Source organism: Charadrius vociferus, unplaced genomic scaffold (assembly GCF_000708025.1).
Source record: "Charadrius vociferus isolate BGI_N301 unplaced genomic scaffold, ASM70802v2 scaffold403, whole genome shotgun sequence".
NCBI classification, from domain to species: domain Eukaryota; kingdom Metazoa; phylum Chordata; class Aves; order Charadriiformes; family Charadriidae; genus Charadrius; species Charadrius vociferus.
The window spans coordinates 302,703-319,189 of NW_009647697.1; the positions used below are offsets into that span (position 1 = coordinate 302,703).

Consider the following 16,487-nt stretch of genomic DNA (forward strand, 5'->3'; position numbering starts at 1 on the left):
AGAATTTCTCTTGAAAATTTGGGACTTCATCCTGTAATCTGTTAGTATGGCTCTTTGTGTGTCCAGGCCATCCATGGTCTGATCTCCAGCGTTAGCAGGTTTGGGGACGAACATGATGTGGTTGAGGTAAATGTTTGCCTTGCATGTTGTTGTATTCATTAACCTCCCAAAAACTGAAGCTCAGAAGTAGTTTGCAGCGTTTCTGATGCAAACGTTTGGTATTTAGTTTTTCTTGCTTAACACTCTCACTTTTTATTAACTTTAGAGAACTGGATCCTGTGTTGCAGACCTGCCTCAGTCCCAGCCTACAATATAAACTGGACTTTACTACAAAATGCAGTCTTGGCTTTGGGAGGACTATTTTATGCATAAAAACTGTTTGCAGAATGAAGTTTAGTGTTATGTTCTTGTACCTTACGAAGTCCAGGAGAAAACCAAAAGCTTATGATAAATGCCGTGTAAGGGCATTTCTATATTAAACATTCAAATTTCATTATTTGCTGTCATAGTTTTTAACTAGAGGCTGAAAACAAAATACAAATTATTAGGGAGGTTTCTGTGGTGCTAACTGTAGGGAACAGGACGCCCAGCATTGTGCTTCCCCTTCGAATTTCAGCATGTTCCAGTGTTTAAGGTCAGAAAGGAGTTCCCTTTGCCTGGGTGATACTGCAACAAACTTGCTTGTGCCTGCGATACAGATTTTCTTGAGTGCTTTTTTGAAAAAGCCCTTCATAGCTGCACAGGCATCCTTTGGGGATTTCTCAACGCATGTTGCTCCAAATTTGTTGCACATGGAATGTGGCGTTTTGAGAATGAGCCTTTTACTGTAACACATACCACCGATGGCTGGAGTTTTGCATATGTTTTCTGTTTAACTGGAGTATTGAAAAGCAGTGATTAGGTTGGTTTCAGTTTACAAGTGTCTTTAAAGTAATGAAACACTTCCTTAGACACGCAGGCGCACAAATCTGTGCACAATTAGGACTTTATTCTCTTATCTGAGCACTTTTTAAATGGTCAAGGCTTATAAAACCCATTTAGTTTTTGATACTGGTACGCTTTCCTCTTAGTAGCAATTAATAACTAAACCTGAGTATTGCTCACTCCCGTAAGTCAGAAAAGTATTTTGGCAAATATGGAAGTCCATACTATATGGAGAACAGAATATTGCAGTTGGACCTGCTGGGCACCTTGGAAGTGCTTTGAGAGGAGAAAGTATTGATGTCTAGCTTATGCTGACCCTACAAACTCAGAAGATTTTGTTTATATTTTCAGAATGTGCTTAAAAGTTAACTCAAAATCTGCACCACAAGACTTTCTTGTAAAAGCCACACGCATGTACCTGTACACCTTCTGAATTCAGACTGCGATGGTATCCCTTAAATCTTCCAGCAGAGTTTTGTTCCATTTCACACACAACTCTTCTTTTACTGACATTTTCTGTATATATTAATAATTATATTTTTGGTGTTTCTGTTGCCAATTGCCTTGATAGATTGGTAAGATCAGGAGGAAGGTAGATATATGTGGCCATTCCCTATTATTAGGGAGAAGAGAGGAGGAAAGATGGGGAATTACATATTGATGTCTGTAATGGGACTTACTAAGAATTTCACTCACACTCTGACTTTCGGCTGGGAGACTGTTCTGTTCCTTCTGATACAGAATGCAAATAAACTATGTGGTTTGTAGATTGGCATTAATCATAGAATCATCTAGGTTGAAAAGGACCATGAAGGTCATCGAGTCCAACCATCAGCCTAACACTGCCAACACCAACACTAAACCACATCCCTCAGCACCACATCTACCCGTCTTTTAAATCCCTCCAGGGATGGTGACTCCCCCACCGCCCTGTGCAGCCTGTTCCAATGTTTGATAACCCTTTTGGTGAAGAAATTTTTCCTAATATCCGTCCTAAACCTCCCGTGGTGCAACTTGAGGCCATTTCCTCTTGTCCTACAGCTTGACACTTGGGAGAAGAGACCAACCCCCACCTCGCTACAACCTCCTTTCAGGTAGTTGGTGCTACAACTTTCACAGCATCCTTTTTTTCTCGGTGTAATCCACTTTTTAAAGTTTGCTACTTTAAGACGCACTGCTGCATAGCTGTGGGGAAAAAAAATAAAAAAAACCCATAACTTGCTGGGGCTTGTTTGCATGTATTTTAAATGAAATCATTTGTTGACTCTGAAAAGGAAGCCATTAATCTCCATAGTCTGTAATGTTCCTCGGCTGCGTGGAGAAAGGGAGGTGGGTCCTGGTACAGGTAGGACAGTGTAGCAGAAGGGAGTCCCGGGGGCTTTACGCAGCATTGAGGGGAATAACTGTGGTGAGCAGTTAATTACAAGACACACATAGAATGGTTTAGGTTGGAAGGGACCTTGAAGATCATCTGGTTCCAGCCCCCCTGCCATGGGCAGGGACACATCCCACCAGACCAGGTTGCCCAAGGCCACGTCCAGCCTGGCCTTGGACACCTCCAGGGATGGAGCTTCCACAACTTCTCTGGGCAACCTGTTCCAGTGCCTCACCACCCTCAGAGTCAAAAATTTCTTCCAAGTGTTTAATCTAAACCTGCCATCTTCTAGTGTGGACCCATTCCCCCTCATCCTTTCACTACATGCCCCAGTAAAAAGTCCCTCTCCAGCTCTCCTGTAGCCCCCTTTAGGTACTGGAAGGCCGCAATAAGATCTCCCCGGAGCCTTCTCTTCTCCAGGCTGAACAGCCCCGACTCTCTCAGCCTCTCCTCATAGCAGAGGTGCTCCAGCCCTCGGATCATCTTTGTGGCCCTCCTCTGGACCTGCTCCAACAGGTCCATGTCTTTCCTGTGTTGGGGGCTCCAGAGCTTGACGCAGTACTGCAGGTGGGGTCTCACCAGAGTAGAGGCACAGTTGTCTCTCATTGTGGTATCGCCTGATGTTAACAAGTTGAGTATCGATGGCATTTGGTGCCGTGTGCTGCAGTGGTCTGGATAAACATCAAAGAAAGAAGGGCTGTGTGAAAGGCACAAGGTGAAAAGGGTGTCCCTGCCCTGGAAGAGCGCTAAATCTGCCGGGTGCTGCCCAGCGGCGTAGGAAACAAACACTTCTGGTTAACAATTAGTTAAAATATCTGGTGATCAAATTGAGTATTGTTTGAAACATTCTAAAACTTTTTTCCAACTTCTTTTTTATTTTATTGTCAAGATGTAACTTTCGGGAGTTTGAATCTTAGGGAGATGACTAGGTGCCTTGTGTGCATTTCTCTTCTGCAAACTGCTGCTTTTATCTATGTTTTTTTAGTCTTTAAAAACACTACACTTGCTTTCATTAAGCTGTATGTAACTTTTTACCTATTATTTGGGGGGGGGGGGGGGGTGTTGGGTTTTCTTGGTGGTTTTTAATCCTTCTAGACCAATAAGTGAGTTAAAGAGAAGTCTTTTCATTTAATAATGCCCTCTCCAGACTTGTTCTCGCAGTCGGTGTTGCAGCTCCCAGTGCTGCCCCTGCCTTGTGTCTTCTGTCCTCCAGCAACGCTGTCAACCAGTAGCAGAGGAAACTCAGAAACGTCTCAGATCTTTTTCTGACCCTTGCAGGAGTTTAAATGTTCCACACATGATCATGTATCTGGCTAGAAAATACGCCCGGGCATCAGTAGGCATTTATTGCGTCTCTTCTATTTTACATCAGTCCAGAGACTATTTTAGCAGCATGTTATGTGATGTAATTTACAGTATCTGCTTTGGATATTTCTAGGAAAACTCAGTGTAGCGTCTTAGTCTGGCAACACCTCTGATTGTGCGGAGATCCGGGTTGGTTAGTAATAGGCTAAGGGCACCGTGTGTGTTTGACAAGGAAAAAATGCGTTGAAATGGCAGGAAGGGGGTCTGAGAATGACAGAGAACCTCTGTGAGATTATCTTAAGACTTGAGAAGGACTTCTGAGGTAGTAACTATGCATCTTAAATTCAGTCATTGTGATCTGGAAAACTGTATCTGTACTACATGAATTTATTTGTCTTTTTCTTTTTTTTTTTTTCCCCCTAGTGTCCCAATGTAATATCAGCTTGAAGAAGCAGAGGAGTAGAAGTATCTTTAGCACCTTATTCTGCTGCTTTCGTGACTACAATGTCGAACCACCATCAACCAATAGCACCAGTGCTCTTCCTCCTTTGGTGGAGGAGAATGGAGGACTTCAGAAGGTCAGGCTTTTATCTTATTCTGCTGTCATATGGGTCTTTTGTAACCGAGGTTTGACTCTGCGCTTCTGAAGGTTTGGCTTAATAGGTTTCCCTCATGGGGAACATGGTATGAGTCACAGAAAAAATTACTGTTTTGATGGTGAATTGCCAATACTGCCTATTCAGCTGCAATTTAAAACTAACCTTTCCATGACGGGTATTGGCACTATACATTTTATAAGCAAATGACATTTAAAACCTGAGTAAGACACTAAAAAAATGTGGACTTCTTGTAATACTTCAGATGCTGAGCTGTCTCTAGCTTTGGTTCTCCTTCCCAACTACAGGAAGGTTAAACTGTGTTCACTGGAGCATGGTGGAACCGCTTTGAATGTCAATTGAAAGGGTTTTCAGTGGCATAAAACCAGTTCAAAAAGGGGGAGAACCATAATTGTTTAGACCTTTTTTCTAACGAGTACACCTATATTTAATGCACACTGAGTCCAGAGGAATCAGCTTTTGGCCATTTTTCCAGTTATTAAGTCTTGTTTATCCAGTAAGTCAAATTAATTGATAAAAACTTTTAGCACTTCAAAACATTGTGTGTAAAAGCGGCATGTTACTTTCACTGAGTTCTAGTAATTACATTGCTTTGCCATATTCCTAAAAGCACAACACAATTTTAGATGTTCTTTATAAATCTGATAACACTGAGAGGATTCATGTTATGTTACTGGCGAATTTCAGTCCAATATAGCAAACACAGGAATACATTCTTTTCCATACCATGTTGTTTTTCAGCACTGTCAAAACCCCACTAGTGCTGTACTCTTAATTGAAACACCATTCCCGTCCCATTTTTCCAGGACTTGAAAGGATTGCAATTATAGGTGTATCCGTGATGGGGGATAATAGCGGAAGTTGAGACATCTCTATCTTTTCACCCTTCTGCTCTTCCCGCTAATTTTTCATATTTAATGCAGCTGATTTCTTACGTACCTTGTCCAGTCCATTTTATTTTGGTTTGAGTTTTGCTGGCTATGTTTGAATTCTGAGAAGCTGGGGAGAAAGAGCAGAGGAACTGTTGGGTGGGAGAGAGGAAAGGGAAATGAATTGAAGTGACTGAGACGAAGAACACGTGGGCTGCGGGTAAAGTCTGAACTGCAACAGTTCATGCTCAGACTGCTCACACTGAAAATTCCTCTGCCAAGAGGAGGAATTGTATGTGTATTTTTAGATGTCTTTTGCTAGCCAAGGTACATTTTGACTGAAATGAGGGGAATCTAGGCTGGATGTGCTGAAAGGAAAGCTGAGTAGCGTGTAGCATGTATGCGCACGTTCACCTGGGAAACAAAAGGAATGGGAAACTAGGAAAATTTCCCTCTCCGCTGTGCTGGGAAGTGGAAAGGAGGCAGAGAAGTGAGGCTCCCAGCAAAACTACAGCTGAGAGAAAATGGGAGTTCATTAGAAAGAAAAACCTAAAGGAAAGAACAGTTTGGTGGGGCTTTTTCTATAGAAAACATGAGTTTAAATGGTCTGGAGTCAGTAGTTTTCAGATTGCATTTTATAAAACGCTTAGTTCCTTTCTAAACATACCTTCTGCCTTGAGCGAGTGATTGCATGTATGTTCACATAAGTTGCCATCCTCACCTCAGTGAGCAGTTTTGAAGTTGTACACGAGCCCAAGACACAAATCACAGAATTCACAGCATTACCAGACTGCAGTTTAATTGAGCAAAAGAGTTCAAGGAATATGTTAGAAGGACTTACTAAAGAGTGTGTTTTCTTCAAACAGAACAAAATGCACTCAGATGCGTACAGGTCTCTGTAGAAGAAATCAAGTATGGCTAAGCTTTTGGGTAGTTCTTAAGTGAGTGCAAATAAGTCTGTAACATTTCTATTTTAATCGTCATATTGAAGATGAATAAGCTTTGTATGTGTTTTTTATATGCGGTTTTTATTTTCAGTGCTAACACGGTTAGTTTAAGTAGGAAATTCTTTTAAAGAAAGGAAAACAGCATCGAAGACTTGGATATATTTGAATATCGTTATGCTGTCAGGGTAGTGCTTTTTGCCAGGAGAGCTGTTGTTTCAGAACTGTGCGGGCTGGGTGGATTTAACCGAGTTACGCCGAGCATCTCGCTTATTGCTTCTGAATCTAGATAAGTTGAGAGAAAGTACATGCAGCAGGGGGCCGCAGTTTCTAAATTGGTGAAATTAAATGTCCAAGAGTGACAAAATTACCTGTTCTAGGAAAGAAAAGAAAGCCTGACAACACACTGCTTAAACTCCTCTGCTGTTTAATTAAAGCCAGGTTAAGAATAGTTTAAATCTTGTTGAGCTGCCATTCAAATGGTCACTCACTGATACCTGCATTCCCTTTTGTATCTTGTATTAATTATTTATCACATCATGGGTAATGTCTGACCATGACCCAGTCAGTTCATGTGTTGTGACACTTCCCTTCAAAAACTGAAAAATTGCACAATGTTAAATAGTTACTATTAGAAACTGTATAAAATGGCTGTATAAAATTTTTATACATTAGAAAATGTATAAAAATACTTTCCTTCTGTCGTTACTGTTTAGTAGAGTTGTTACATGAAAACTGGTGATAAAGGAAAGGAACAGAACAGAGAAAGCTCTGCTGGTTTCACAGGAATTCAGTGTTCTGTGTTGCTTCTAGCGTATTCTTGAAATTGATGTGACAAGTTAACTTCCTTCTAATTAGAAGTCTCAATTCTTTCAATGCTAACCCGGAAGCAGGGAAGAGCCTTTGATGACATAATTGAAAGCACAGTTCTGAAATTTTGTTCAGAGTAATTGTCTTGTGTGATTTAATTATTATTATTATTATTATTATTTTGCTGTATTAGAAAAGATGAAATCAGTGCTTCAGATGAAATCAGTGCTTCATTTAGTATTTTACCAAATGATGGGACTTGACTCTGCTTGGCAAGTCAAGTGTCATGTCACTTCTTCATAGGATTGGAAGAAACATCAAACTGAGCATGGTTTTGAATAAACAGGGTTTTTCAGCACTGACTTCTATTCCATTAGGGGAAAAAAAAAAAAGCCCAAAAACTTCTTTAAAGTTGAGTTCACTTTTAAACCTTCTACTCACAGAGCAGCTGCTTGTCCAAGTGTGACTCTAATACTGGTAACGAATGTAATTCTGTCTCTAAAGTTTCAATACAACATTTTTCGATAACAACTTGTATTTACTGAAACTATTGTGTATTTGTTTTTCTTAAAATGTAACAGCTTGTTAGTGCAGCACAAAGGTGTGTTCTAAGATGTACGATCTATTATGGTGGGTATATCAGCCTGTCTGCAGCTTGGATGCTGAGCCAGATGTGTCATTGGGAGCACACAATGTTCAGCCTCATGAACTCCTTGCTAATTTTTTCCTGCCTCCTCAGCAGCAGGCAGCTCACCAAGACCTTCCAGCCAGTTTTTTCTTTTAGGGGCCAGAGTGTTGGGAGAGGGAAGGTTTTGTTTTGTTTTCTTATAAGTAAATTCAAATCTCAACTTCTGTTCTTCAATTAGCAACTTGACTCAGCTTGGGGATTTTCTGGGCATGCTTCTGGATGTAAGGGTTTTTTTGAGGGTGAGTTTGTTACCTGAGTTTTGAAGTGTTTGCAGGTACAGATTTCATCGGCAGGCTTCAAGGAGGGATCTAGATAGAGGAAGGTGAGAAAAACTGGATGCAAAGTGGCTGTCTCTTCCTTTCGCCTTCAGTCATGGTGGGTGAAGGAGCTCCGACAAGTCTGTCGGCACTTTGCTGTTTCACTTACAACCCACTTCCACTAGACTCATCTCTGCTTGTGTTTCACAGTTAGATACAAATCGGGCAGATGGCTCATGTTTAACAAGATGAAGCATGAATGAGGGAAGGCTTTTTTTACACTTGTTGGATTAGAGGAGAAGGTCTTGATCTGCAGTCAACAGGGAAGAAGACGGAATTAGAAGGAGGTTTATTCTGGGGCAGCAGCTGCCCTGGCTGCTTTTCCTGTAACAGGAATGAAGTCAGAAAGGTCAAATCCTTGAATTTCCACCTCACCCATCCTAACCACTACAAAAGTTAGGTCTCCTACTCCTCATTGCTCTTTGCTCCACGGTGCTGTCATCTCCAGGCTGATGCTGCGTCAGGGATCTCTATTTCTAACACACCTAAAAGTGCAGGGGATGGGATCTTCTCTGTCCAGTGTGAATATGGTCTACCAGAGTGAGAAAAACTGCTTGTAGCGAAGCATGTTCTTGAGGTCAAAAGTAGCATCTCCTTCATGCAAGAAACCTGGAGGAGCCACAAGAGCATGGAATCTGATGGGGAGTCTAATAACAACATGCTTTCTGAACAAACATGGAAACCAGTCTCTCTGCCCAGTGTGGAGGAAGATAAGTGAGATTAATGTAAATAATAGTACACTTTCTCCTGCTTAACCTTCGCTAATCAGAGCAAGACAGTTCCTAATGTTTGGTTCTGTTGGTCACCATCAGCATGTGGTATGGCAGGTCTGTCTAGAAAACAAAAACCCCTTTTGCATCACTGTGTTTGGCTCCTCTGTCTCTGCTCACTCATTCTGACCTTCTTTGCCTCCCCAAAAAGTCTTCTATATTAAGAGACAAAGCTCGATAGTTCAAGTCAATGGAAGCGTCAAATAGCTGCTATATTATTGTCTTTAAAGAACTTATCACAGTCTAGTATAAGCTTTGTGTTAAAGAAACAAATATGATAAATCTGTTCTTTTGATCAGCTGCTTCTTTTAAGGGGTTATTCTTTACAATGAAAGAGCTCCTTATCTTTGAATACAGACTGTTCTCAAAAAAGGAAAATAGCGTGGTCTGTCACTTGGTGCTCATTGATCCCATACGCGACCGTAGAGACATCATTAATGAACGGACACGGTACTGAAAATGTTGTGTCTCTCAAACTAAAATGACGTAGCTAAGGGAAAAGGTAGGATTTATCGTTTCATCTGTATATATTGTGCCATGAAAAAAAAACAACTGATTTCAATGGCTGGACAAATTGGTTCCTGGGTTATCTTAGTGATACAGTGGGGAAATTTTGGCATTCTAGGAACAGCTTTGTCCTGTTACCAACATCAGGAGCTCGTGGAAAGGCTTCAACAAATGCAGTCATCTGTCATCTATTTCAAACGATAGCATTATGACCTACTTCCCTTCCTGTTCCACGGCACCAGGAAATGAGGCAGGACACTTTTTGAAAGTTTCCCATAGCAGGCTTGTTTTTAAAAAGCATATGCCTGTTCTTGAACACTTATGCTTTACCAGCAGACTCTTGCATTTATCTTTCTGCTTGTTTTTCCAGTTGTCATCGTTACCATTTTCATTTTTTTTGCACAGGTACTTTTAGGTTTCCTCTTAGGAAACTTGCTTGTTTTCCTTGCTTTTTGATTTAAGAAATTCCGCAAGAAAAATAAAACAAGCAGTAAGGCATATCTTTTAGCAGCTTCGATTCTGGACTCCCGTGAAAGTCAGGCTGAACAGTAATACCGTGGGGTGCAGCTCTTCCTTCAAGAGATTGCCACAATAGAAAGCAAGTTACGCCGCAGTGAGCGTCTCTTCAAGTCTGTGGGAAAACCTGATGTGATACACAGCTATATTTGTGTCCAGGAGTAAGATAATCTTGTACCGTAGCTGTGGATATGCCTCTACCTCTCATATACTGTTTTCATCTGTTGACAGAAGAGAAGCTCCACTTGTATTTTATTCTCTACCAGTGAATGCAAAAAATGCCTTTCAAAACAAAACAAAACACGGGTTCACAATCTGTGCTCTGCCTGCGTAACCATATCCTTGATAACAATTTGATCTCAGGCCAGCAAATCTGACTGGCACCTACTCAAATTCAGTCCTTTCTGAAACAGCCCACAAACTTCAGGTGGGGTTACACTAACAGGACATTAACGTGTTGAATTACTCTTTTTTTTTTTCCCCCCTCTTCTTTTTGCCATTATCCTGAGGAAAATTTGGATTCTTACCAATTTTTCTGTGTGTTTTATTTTTATAGAGATCGGGTACTTTTTACTGGGGGAAACTTCTTGATAGTTCGTGGTGGTTGCTGCTCTCTAGCTGCTTTATCAGCTCTTCTGGATTTTGGTCAAACTTTAGTAAAAATTTCTGCTATTGTAGCAATAATAAGAGCAGACTTTAAAAATAATATTGAATTCCTTTTGTTTGTCAGTGATGTGTCAACACTGTGTTAGACTCCAAAACAAGTGAGCGCAAGGCTTTTTCAGCTGGATGTTCCAATGTTAAAAACAACTCTTTCAATAGATAGTCAGTCTGCTGGTAGTCAGAGCCTGTCTTGTCCAAGTAATTAAAGAATAAAATCATCTACCTAAGCAACGTCTGTGCTAGAAAGATCGGCTTCCTGGGGTTTCCTTAAGTGCTGTGCCCATCAGAAAACAAATCCTTGTTTTTTACAGATTAGAAGGATTAGAAAATACATTTCCCATTTCCCAAAATGGTCTTACGTGTTGAGTTGGCAGTCCTGGGAGCAGCCTTCTCCGTTTGGAAGCTGTAAATAGAAGTGTCTCTGTCTCTGTATGTTGGGTCCCAGGATGAGAAGAAAAGGTCGAGTTGGCCAAGACTGTCTTGCCCTCTCCCGAGTACGATACAAAAGGGAAACCATGGGAAGAGCACAGATACTCTTGCCTCTTTCTTGGTGAAGAAAGTGGGTTTCCTTGGATTGGTTTATCATTCATCCTGTCCTTCTCGGACATTTTGCTGTTGCCCAAGTGAAAAATGTTGTTTTTGCTGAGGCAGTTGTTTCAAGGAAATTTAACTTCAATGAGTGGGCATCTGTCCTGATACCAAGGTCTGGCTGAGCCTCTTGTTGCTGCAGTGAAAATAGACAAATATACCCATTAGTAGACCTTAAAGCTGAAAAAGTTACAGTAAATACAGGTACTTTCTTATTGTCATCTCTTATTAATCATAGCATGGGTTTTACCAGTCCAGTCTCCTAAAAATCATAAATGCCGATATACTAACAGATCATTTCAGCAACTAAAATGCAAGATCCTGTTTTTGTTTTTGTTTTTTTTACCCTGGTTTCTGGAATACTTTGAACTTTTGGTTTAAAATGTTTGAGTGCTACATTTACTGCTTCAGACCTTTGTTCTACCCTTTAAAAGCCATTACCCTTACAGTGATTTTTTTTTTTTTTTTCTTTTTCCCCAGGGTGACCAGATGCAGGTCATGCCTATACCAAGTGTATGTATTTTTATCCCTTTTTCTTTTAATAATTTTCATAACTTTTGCTTTGATTCATCTTATGTTGCAGTCTAACAGGTCTGTTTTGTGTTGCATGTTAACAAAAGGGTTTTACGTTCTGTCTGCAATGTTGTATACTCAGAGATTAATTGAACCGCACGTGTTGTACAAGGACTAAAAGAAGGGTTTGGGTTTTATATGGTTTTCATCTTGCAGCTCAGTTAAATTCATTTCTGAATTTTTATAATTTTGAAAATGCACGAAGTAGTCTGAAAGTTGAAGTTACTTATTTTAATAGAGACAAAAGGTGTCTCGTCATCATGATGTGGGACACAGTTACAAAAACCTTTTCCTTTGATTTTTTCCCCTTTATTCCAGTTCAAAAAGAGGACTTAGACATAATTTGTTTGAAACAAGCCACTTTAGGAAAACAAAGAGTACACTGACCATAGCTGTGTTATTGCACTCCTTTGAGGGGATGCTCTCAGTATCAGCTGTTGTTTTATAGGCCTTAATATTTCTGCTTATCTTCCCCGGATTAAACTTGGAATGCCATTTGGCATCTGAATTATTTTGCAAAACTAAATAAAAGGAAGAAAAAACACACAATTCTTTAAACTGAAGCTTTTAATTAGCTTTAACCTTTTTTGGTCAAAAAGCTGCTCTTTTCTACATGTTTTTTATGTGGATGAAGACTTAGACTTTTTAAATCTGGAAATACGTTGGGTTTTTTGAGCTCCTTTGCTGTTTATAAGAACTTTATTATTGCAGAGTTTTCCAGGAAACAGCAGTGCTGATGTGTGGAGTTACTGACGCAGCCCTCTTTCTTGAGATATTTGGTAGCCCCTAGAGACCTGAAAATTCCCCAAGATACCATTTTTTTTGACCCTTTCCCTTCCTTCTCTTGTAGCCCAACATTACAAGACCTCCTGTAGGAACCCTGTCCGTGCTGCGGTGCAGAGGTGTCAAGAGATTGCTATAACTGTGCAGATCATTTCCTTCCTTCCCCGCTTTCTCTTGCATTTAAGAACTGTTAGAAATTACTCTTTATTGCTTACCTATTAATTCTAATTGGAATTTACTTCTAATATGGCTCATGCATATGCTTGCGCACATGCGTGCATGTATGTATGCACACACATACATGCATGCAGTTTGAATATATGCAAGTCTGGGCATAGAAAACTTCGGATATATGAAAATACTGATTTCTAAATTACTTTTCCTTTTACGTACCTGCCAGATTCTGTTTGGTGACTGTAGTTGCTCTGGTTATTTGAACGTAAAACATGTTCTGGCTGTGCTCTGACCTGGAATAAAATTTTGCCTAAGAGTGAGTGTAGGTATTAATGAAATAAGAATTCAAACGGAACAAAATTTTCAAGCAACAAATGAGTCCAGCTTTGTCAGGTACAAATGTGGAGTGAGATACTTTGCTAGAATACCATCTTTCTGATGTTAAAGCAGTGCTTTGTTAGATTTGGGTGGTGGTAGGATAATTAAGGATTCAGGAGGGGGTTGGTTTTTTTGAGGGTTTCACGGGGTGGTGTTTTTTTCAGGATTTCTTTTTTTATTTGTAGCTCAACTGTAATTTTGCTGACCTGTATTCCCAGCACATTAATAAGGCAGCAAAATTAACTTTGCAGTCATGACAGGGAGTTCTCAGTGAGCAGGTGACTTTAAACGCACCCGTTCCTCTTCTCCAGGGCCATCTGATGCCTTCTCCCAGCGGGATGTGCAGGTGGTGTCAAGCGGCCATTGCCGTGGGCAGTTGTGTGACATTTACTCTGCCAGTATCAGAGCGCTGCTCGCTGTCAAACAGGAGCCAGCCAGCGTTAGTACGTAATCTGCTAAATAAAGGCAGAAGTGAGCCGCGGGTGGAGAAGGTGGTAGGAACGAAGGTGCAAAGCCAATGTTGTATGTGAAAAACGCCTAAAATTAAAGCGGTCCTTTTTGCCAGTCTCACAAGGGCTGGAGCCCAGAGGTGCAACCTGTGACAACTCTTGACCGTGTGTTGAAGACCCATTGAGGTAGAAATTCCCGATGTTCTGCTTCGTGGGGTCGTGGCTGAGGAACGGGCTGTTCGAACTGTATGAAGTGCACATAGCAGGAGAAAAATCTTGTAAACAGACACAGAGCAAGCTCGGTCACGGTCAAGTTGGAAATTTACTTTTTATGGGGCTCACTGCAAATGTAATCACTTCCAGTATTTAGTGAATTCCTTAGTGAATTCTGAAAAGATCACTGCCCACTCCCTACTCATTAAACTTTCAAGTTGAAGCCTCCAGTTGAAATATGAGGTTTACTGGAGTTTTATCATGCGTGTATAAAATCTGGCAGTCTGCTGAGGTCACCTGTTTGAAAACTTTTGTTGCTTTCTGCATATATGTGCAGTATCAGTGAAGTATATCTTCTGCTGAATCAGAATTTTCCTGTATTAATGGCACTTAATTTAAAAACTTGAATTAATATGAATTTTCACGCGGTTATCGATAGAGATAACCGCTAAGCAAAAAATATTCCAGCTTCAAGTTAGGGTCTTCATAAAATAGAAACAGTGTGACTTTGTTTTTTTTTAAAGATGAACTTTGTACTGTTTATGTGTCCTATTCTGAAACTGTTTCCAGATAAGGCAAAGATTAAACAGCAGCGTAATTGATTATTTTTTTTCCTAATACTGCAAAATGATTTATTTTTAGGGCTTAGATAAACACACAAAGCTAGAAAAAAAAAACACAAAACAAAACTAGAAAACACAAAAGTAGAAAAATCAGCTGAGTTTTGAGGAGAATGGTAATTTGAGGAGTTCTGTGATAGGTCTGACTGAAAAATACAGTAAGTGTAGCTCAGAATGCCTGTGCTTTCCTGGATTTTTCTCAACTTTGGAAAGGAATATGGTAGAGAAATCAAAGTAGACCCATAGCGACTTCAGCCATTGTTTTCATTCGAAAGAATGAAAAGGTAGAGGAAAGAAGTGTACTTGTGCACCTGCTTAAATGAGTTGGAGTTTCCATTTTCTGTGTTCAATTGAAAATCCCAGTATTAAGGTGTGGTACCAAAAGCAGTCTGCAGAATCCCTGCAGAAGTTAAATCTTAGCACTGGGATGTTGCTTTTTCACTTGTCCTCACCGACATTTAGACAATTACTTGTGGTAATTTTTTTTGAAGAAGAAATTTTGTGAACTGCCTGCTTCGTAACTGGAGCTAGCATCTTCTGGCAGCTGTGTTCTAAGTGGGAATAATTTGTCTTCTATTAGAGTATTTCTATGCGTAAGTGCTGGGAGAAGCTGTTAGCTATGCAGAGTGCAACCAAAAGTGTGAATTGAAGGCACCGTGAACAGTGAATTAATGTGTTGCACTTACGCTCGACAACACATCCAGTATACAAAGAAAGGGCTTATTAATTCTGATACTCGTCTCTGTGGGAAATATGGGCCTACAGGGAAGAAAGGTTATAATTGTTTTATACAGTAAATTTCTGAAAGGTTTGTGTTGACCAGCTGTTTATGCTTCAACCAAAAGTCCTGTTTTCTTGCCGCCACCACCCCGTGTTTTTTTTTTTTTTTTCTCTTAGGGAATATACTATTTCCACGGGACTGAAGCAGTGCAGCAGTCGGTTCACTACAAGGTCTGTTAAGCTGATCAGCCATGAGACCTGGCTGGAATGCATAAATCCCAAACAGTGACTAGTTTAAAAGCTTTAACTTGTATACACTTTATTTCTTGTTGGAATTGAAGACCAAGCTAGGACTTGCAGTGCTGAGATACCACATGTTATTTTTCTGCTGAGTTCTGTGGAAGTCTGCAGTCTTTCAGAGAGTATTTCGTAGTAAATATGGGTTGCTGTTAGCCATAATTAAATATTCTTAATTATCTTAGATATCTTTATAGCTACTATGTTTAAAAAAAGAAATTATCAAAGATCCATAACTATTAACTATGATGGAAATCTGGTAATTACGACTCTTCTCAGTGTATGCCTCCATTAGTGAGGAAATTAAAATACAATATTGAGTAATGGTGGTTTCTGCCTAAAAGCTTTGATACTCTTCGCGTGTGGAAATTGCTTTAGACCAGAAAGCTTGAACGGCAAAACAAATAGGCTGATACATGACATACAAATCCTTTAAGTTCCTAAAGCCTCAAAAATGCCATCCTTGCTCCAAACACCAGATGTTGAGCAGTCTCACCACTTGTAGTGCCTTCGGCTTCAGAATAGTTTCCTTGTCCCTGTTAGATTATCAGGTGGCAAATGCATTTTCAAAGTTGAGAGTAACAGAGATACGGGTTTAGAAACAGAAAATGTATTTTTTGTAATCTTCTAATGTGCGGACTGTTGACCAGGTGTCTTTGAAAACGGAATCAGATTGAATTCAAGAAGCCAAAGCTTGTAGGAAGGTTGGTGGGCCCTAGTGGGAGACTTGTCCCAGGAAAAACCTTGAGGAGTAGTCTTGTTAGATAAAGTTAGGTCAATAATTACACATTGTCTTCCAAGGCAATACTAAAAAGGGAGAGAAACTCCAGCGGTAACCAGCACGTCTGTGTAGATACCACAGATAAGCTTGTTCCTCTCCTGCCGCTGCCTTTGAGAGAGCAGAGCTGCAGGTGGGTGAGGAGGATGGGAACAGGCTGTCCCTCACCGCGCAGTCGAGGAATTCGGCTTCACAGAGTTGAAAGTTCCCACATTTTGTAGTCTTTGGTGTATGTCTGTCCTTTTACTGATGACAGGCGTACTAGTTTCCAGATAAAAACCGAAGATATCTGAGAAAATTTTCATATGCATGTTTTTATAGGAAGGAATATCTATTTCTGTATATTTTCCACATATATAGATATTTTCAGTTTGAAAAAGGGTTCATGTAGCAGAAGAAATTGCTGGCTTTGAACTGCTTGTGTAGATTAACTTAGTCAAAAATTCGAACTTAATGCTAACAGCTTTAAGAGTACAAAAATAGACTGAACTATTTAGGAACAAAAAGTATGCTTTAAGTTTTTTGGGATGCTCCTACCTTTTTCTCTTCTTCAAAGACAAGATACCAGTATCAGAACATGGGTTCTGAAGATTATTGTCCTAAATTGGT

General features: G+C 40.1%; 1 protein-coding gene across 3 annotated transcripts in view; it reads left to right on the forward strand.

The window, feature by feature from the left end:
* CTDSPL (CTD (carboxy-terminal domain, RNA polymerase II, polypeptide A) small phosphatase-like) overlaps positions 1-16,487 on the forward strand; it is an 82,519-nt gene that overhangs the window by 46,493 nt on the left and 19,539 nt on the right. Inside the window, exons 2-4 of one of the 3 annotated variants that reach the window (XM_009881488.1) lie at positions 4,028-4,182; positions 11,374-11,406; positions 14,981-15,034. In XM_009881488.1, coding sequence (XP_009879790.1) covers positions 4,028-4,182; positions 11,374-11,406; positions 14,981-15,034 — 242 coding nt within the window. The remainder of the gene's footprint in view (positions 1-4,027; positions 4,183-11,373; positions 11,407-14,980; positions 15,035-16,487) is intronic. The other 2 variants (XM_009881489.1, XM_009881490.1) reach the window with 2 other exon arrangements.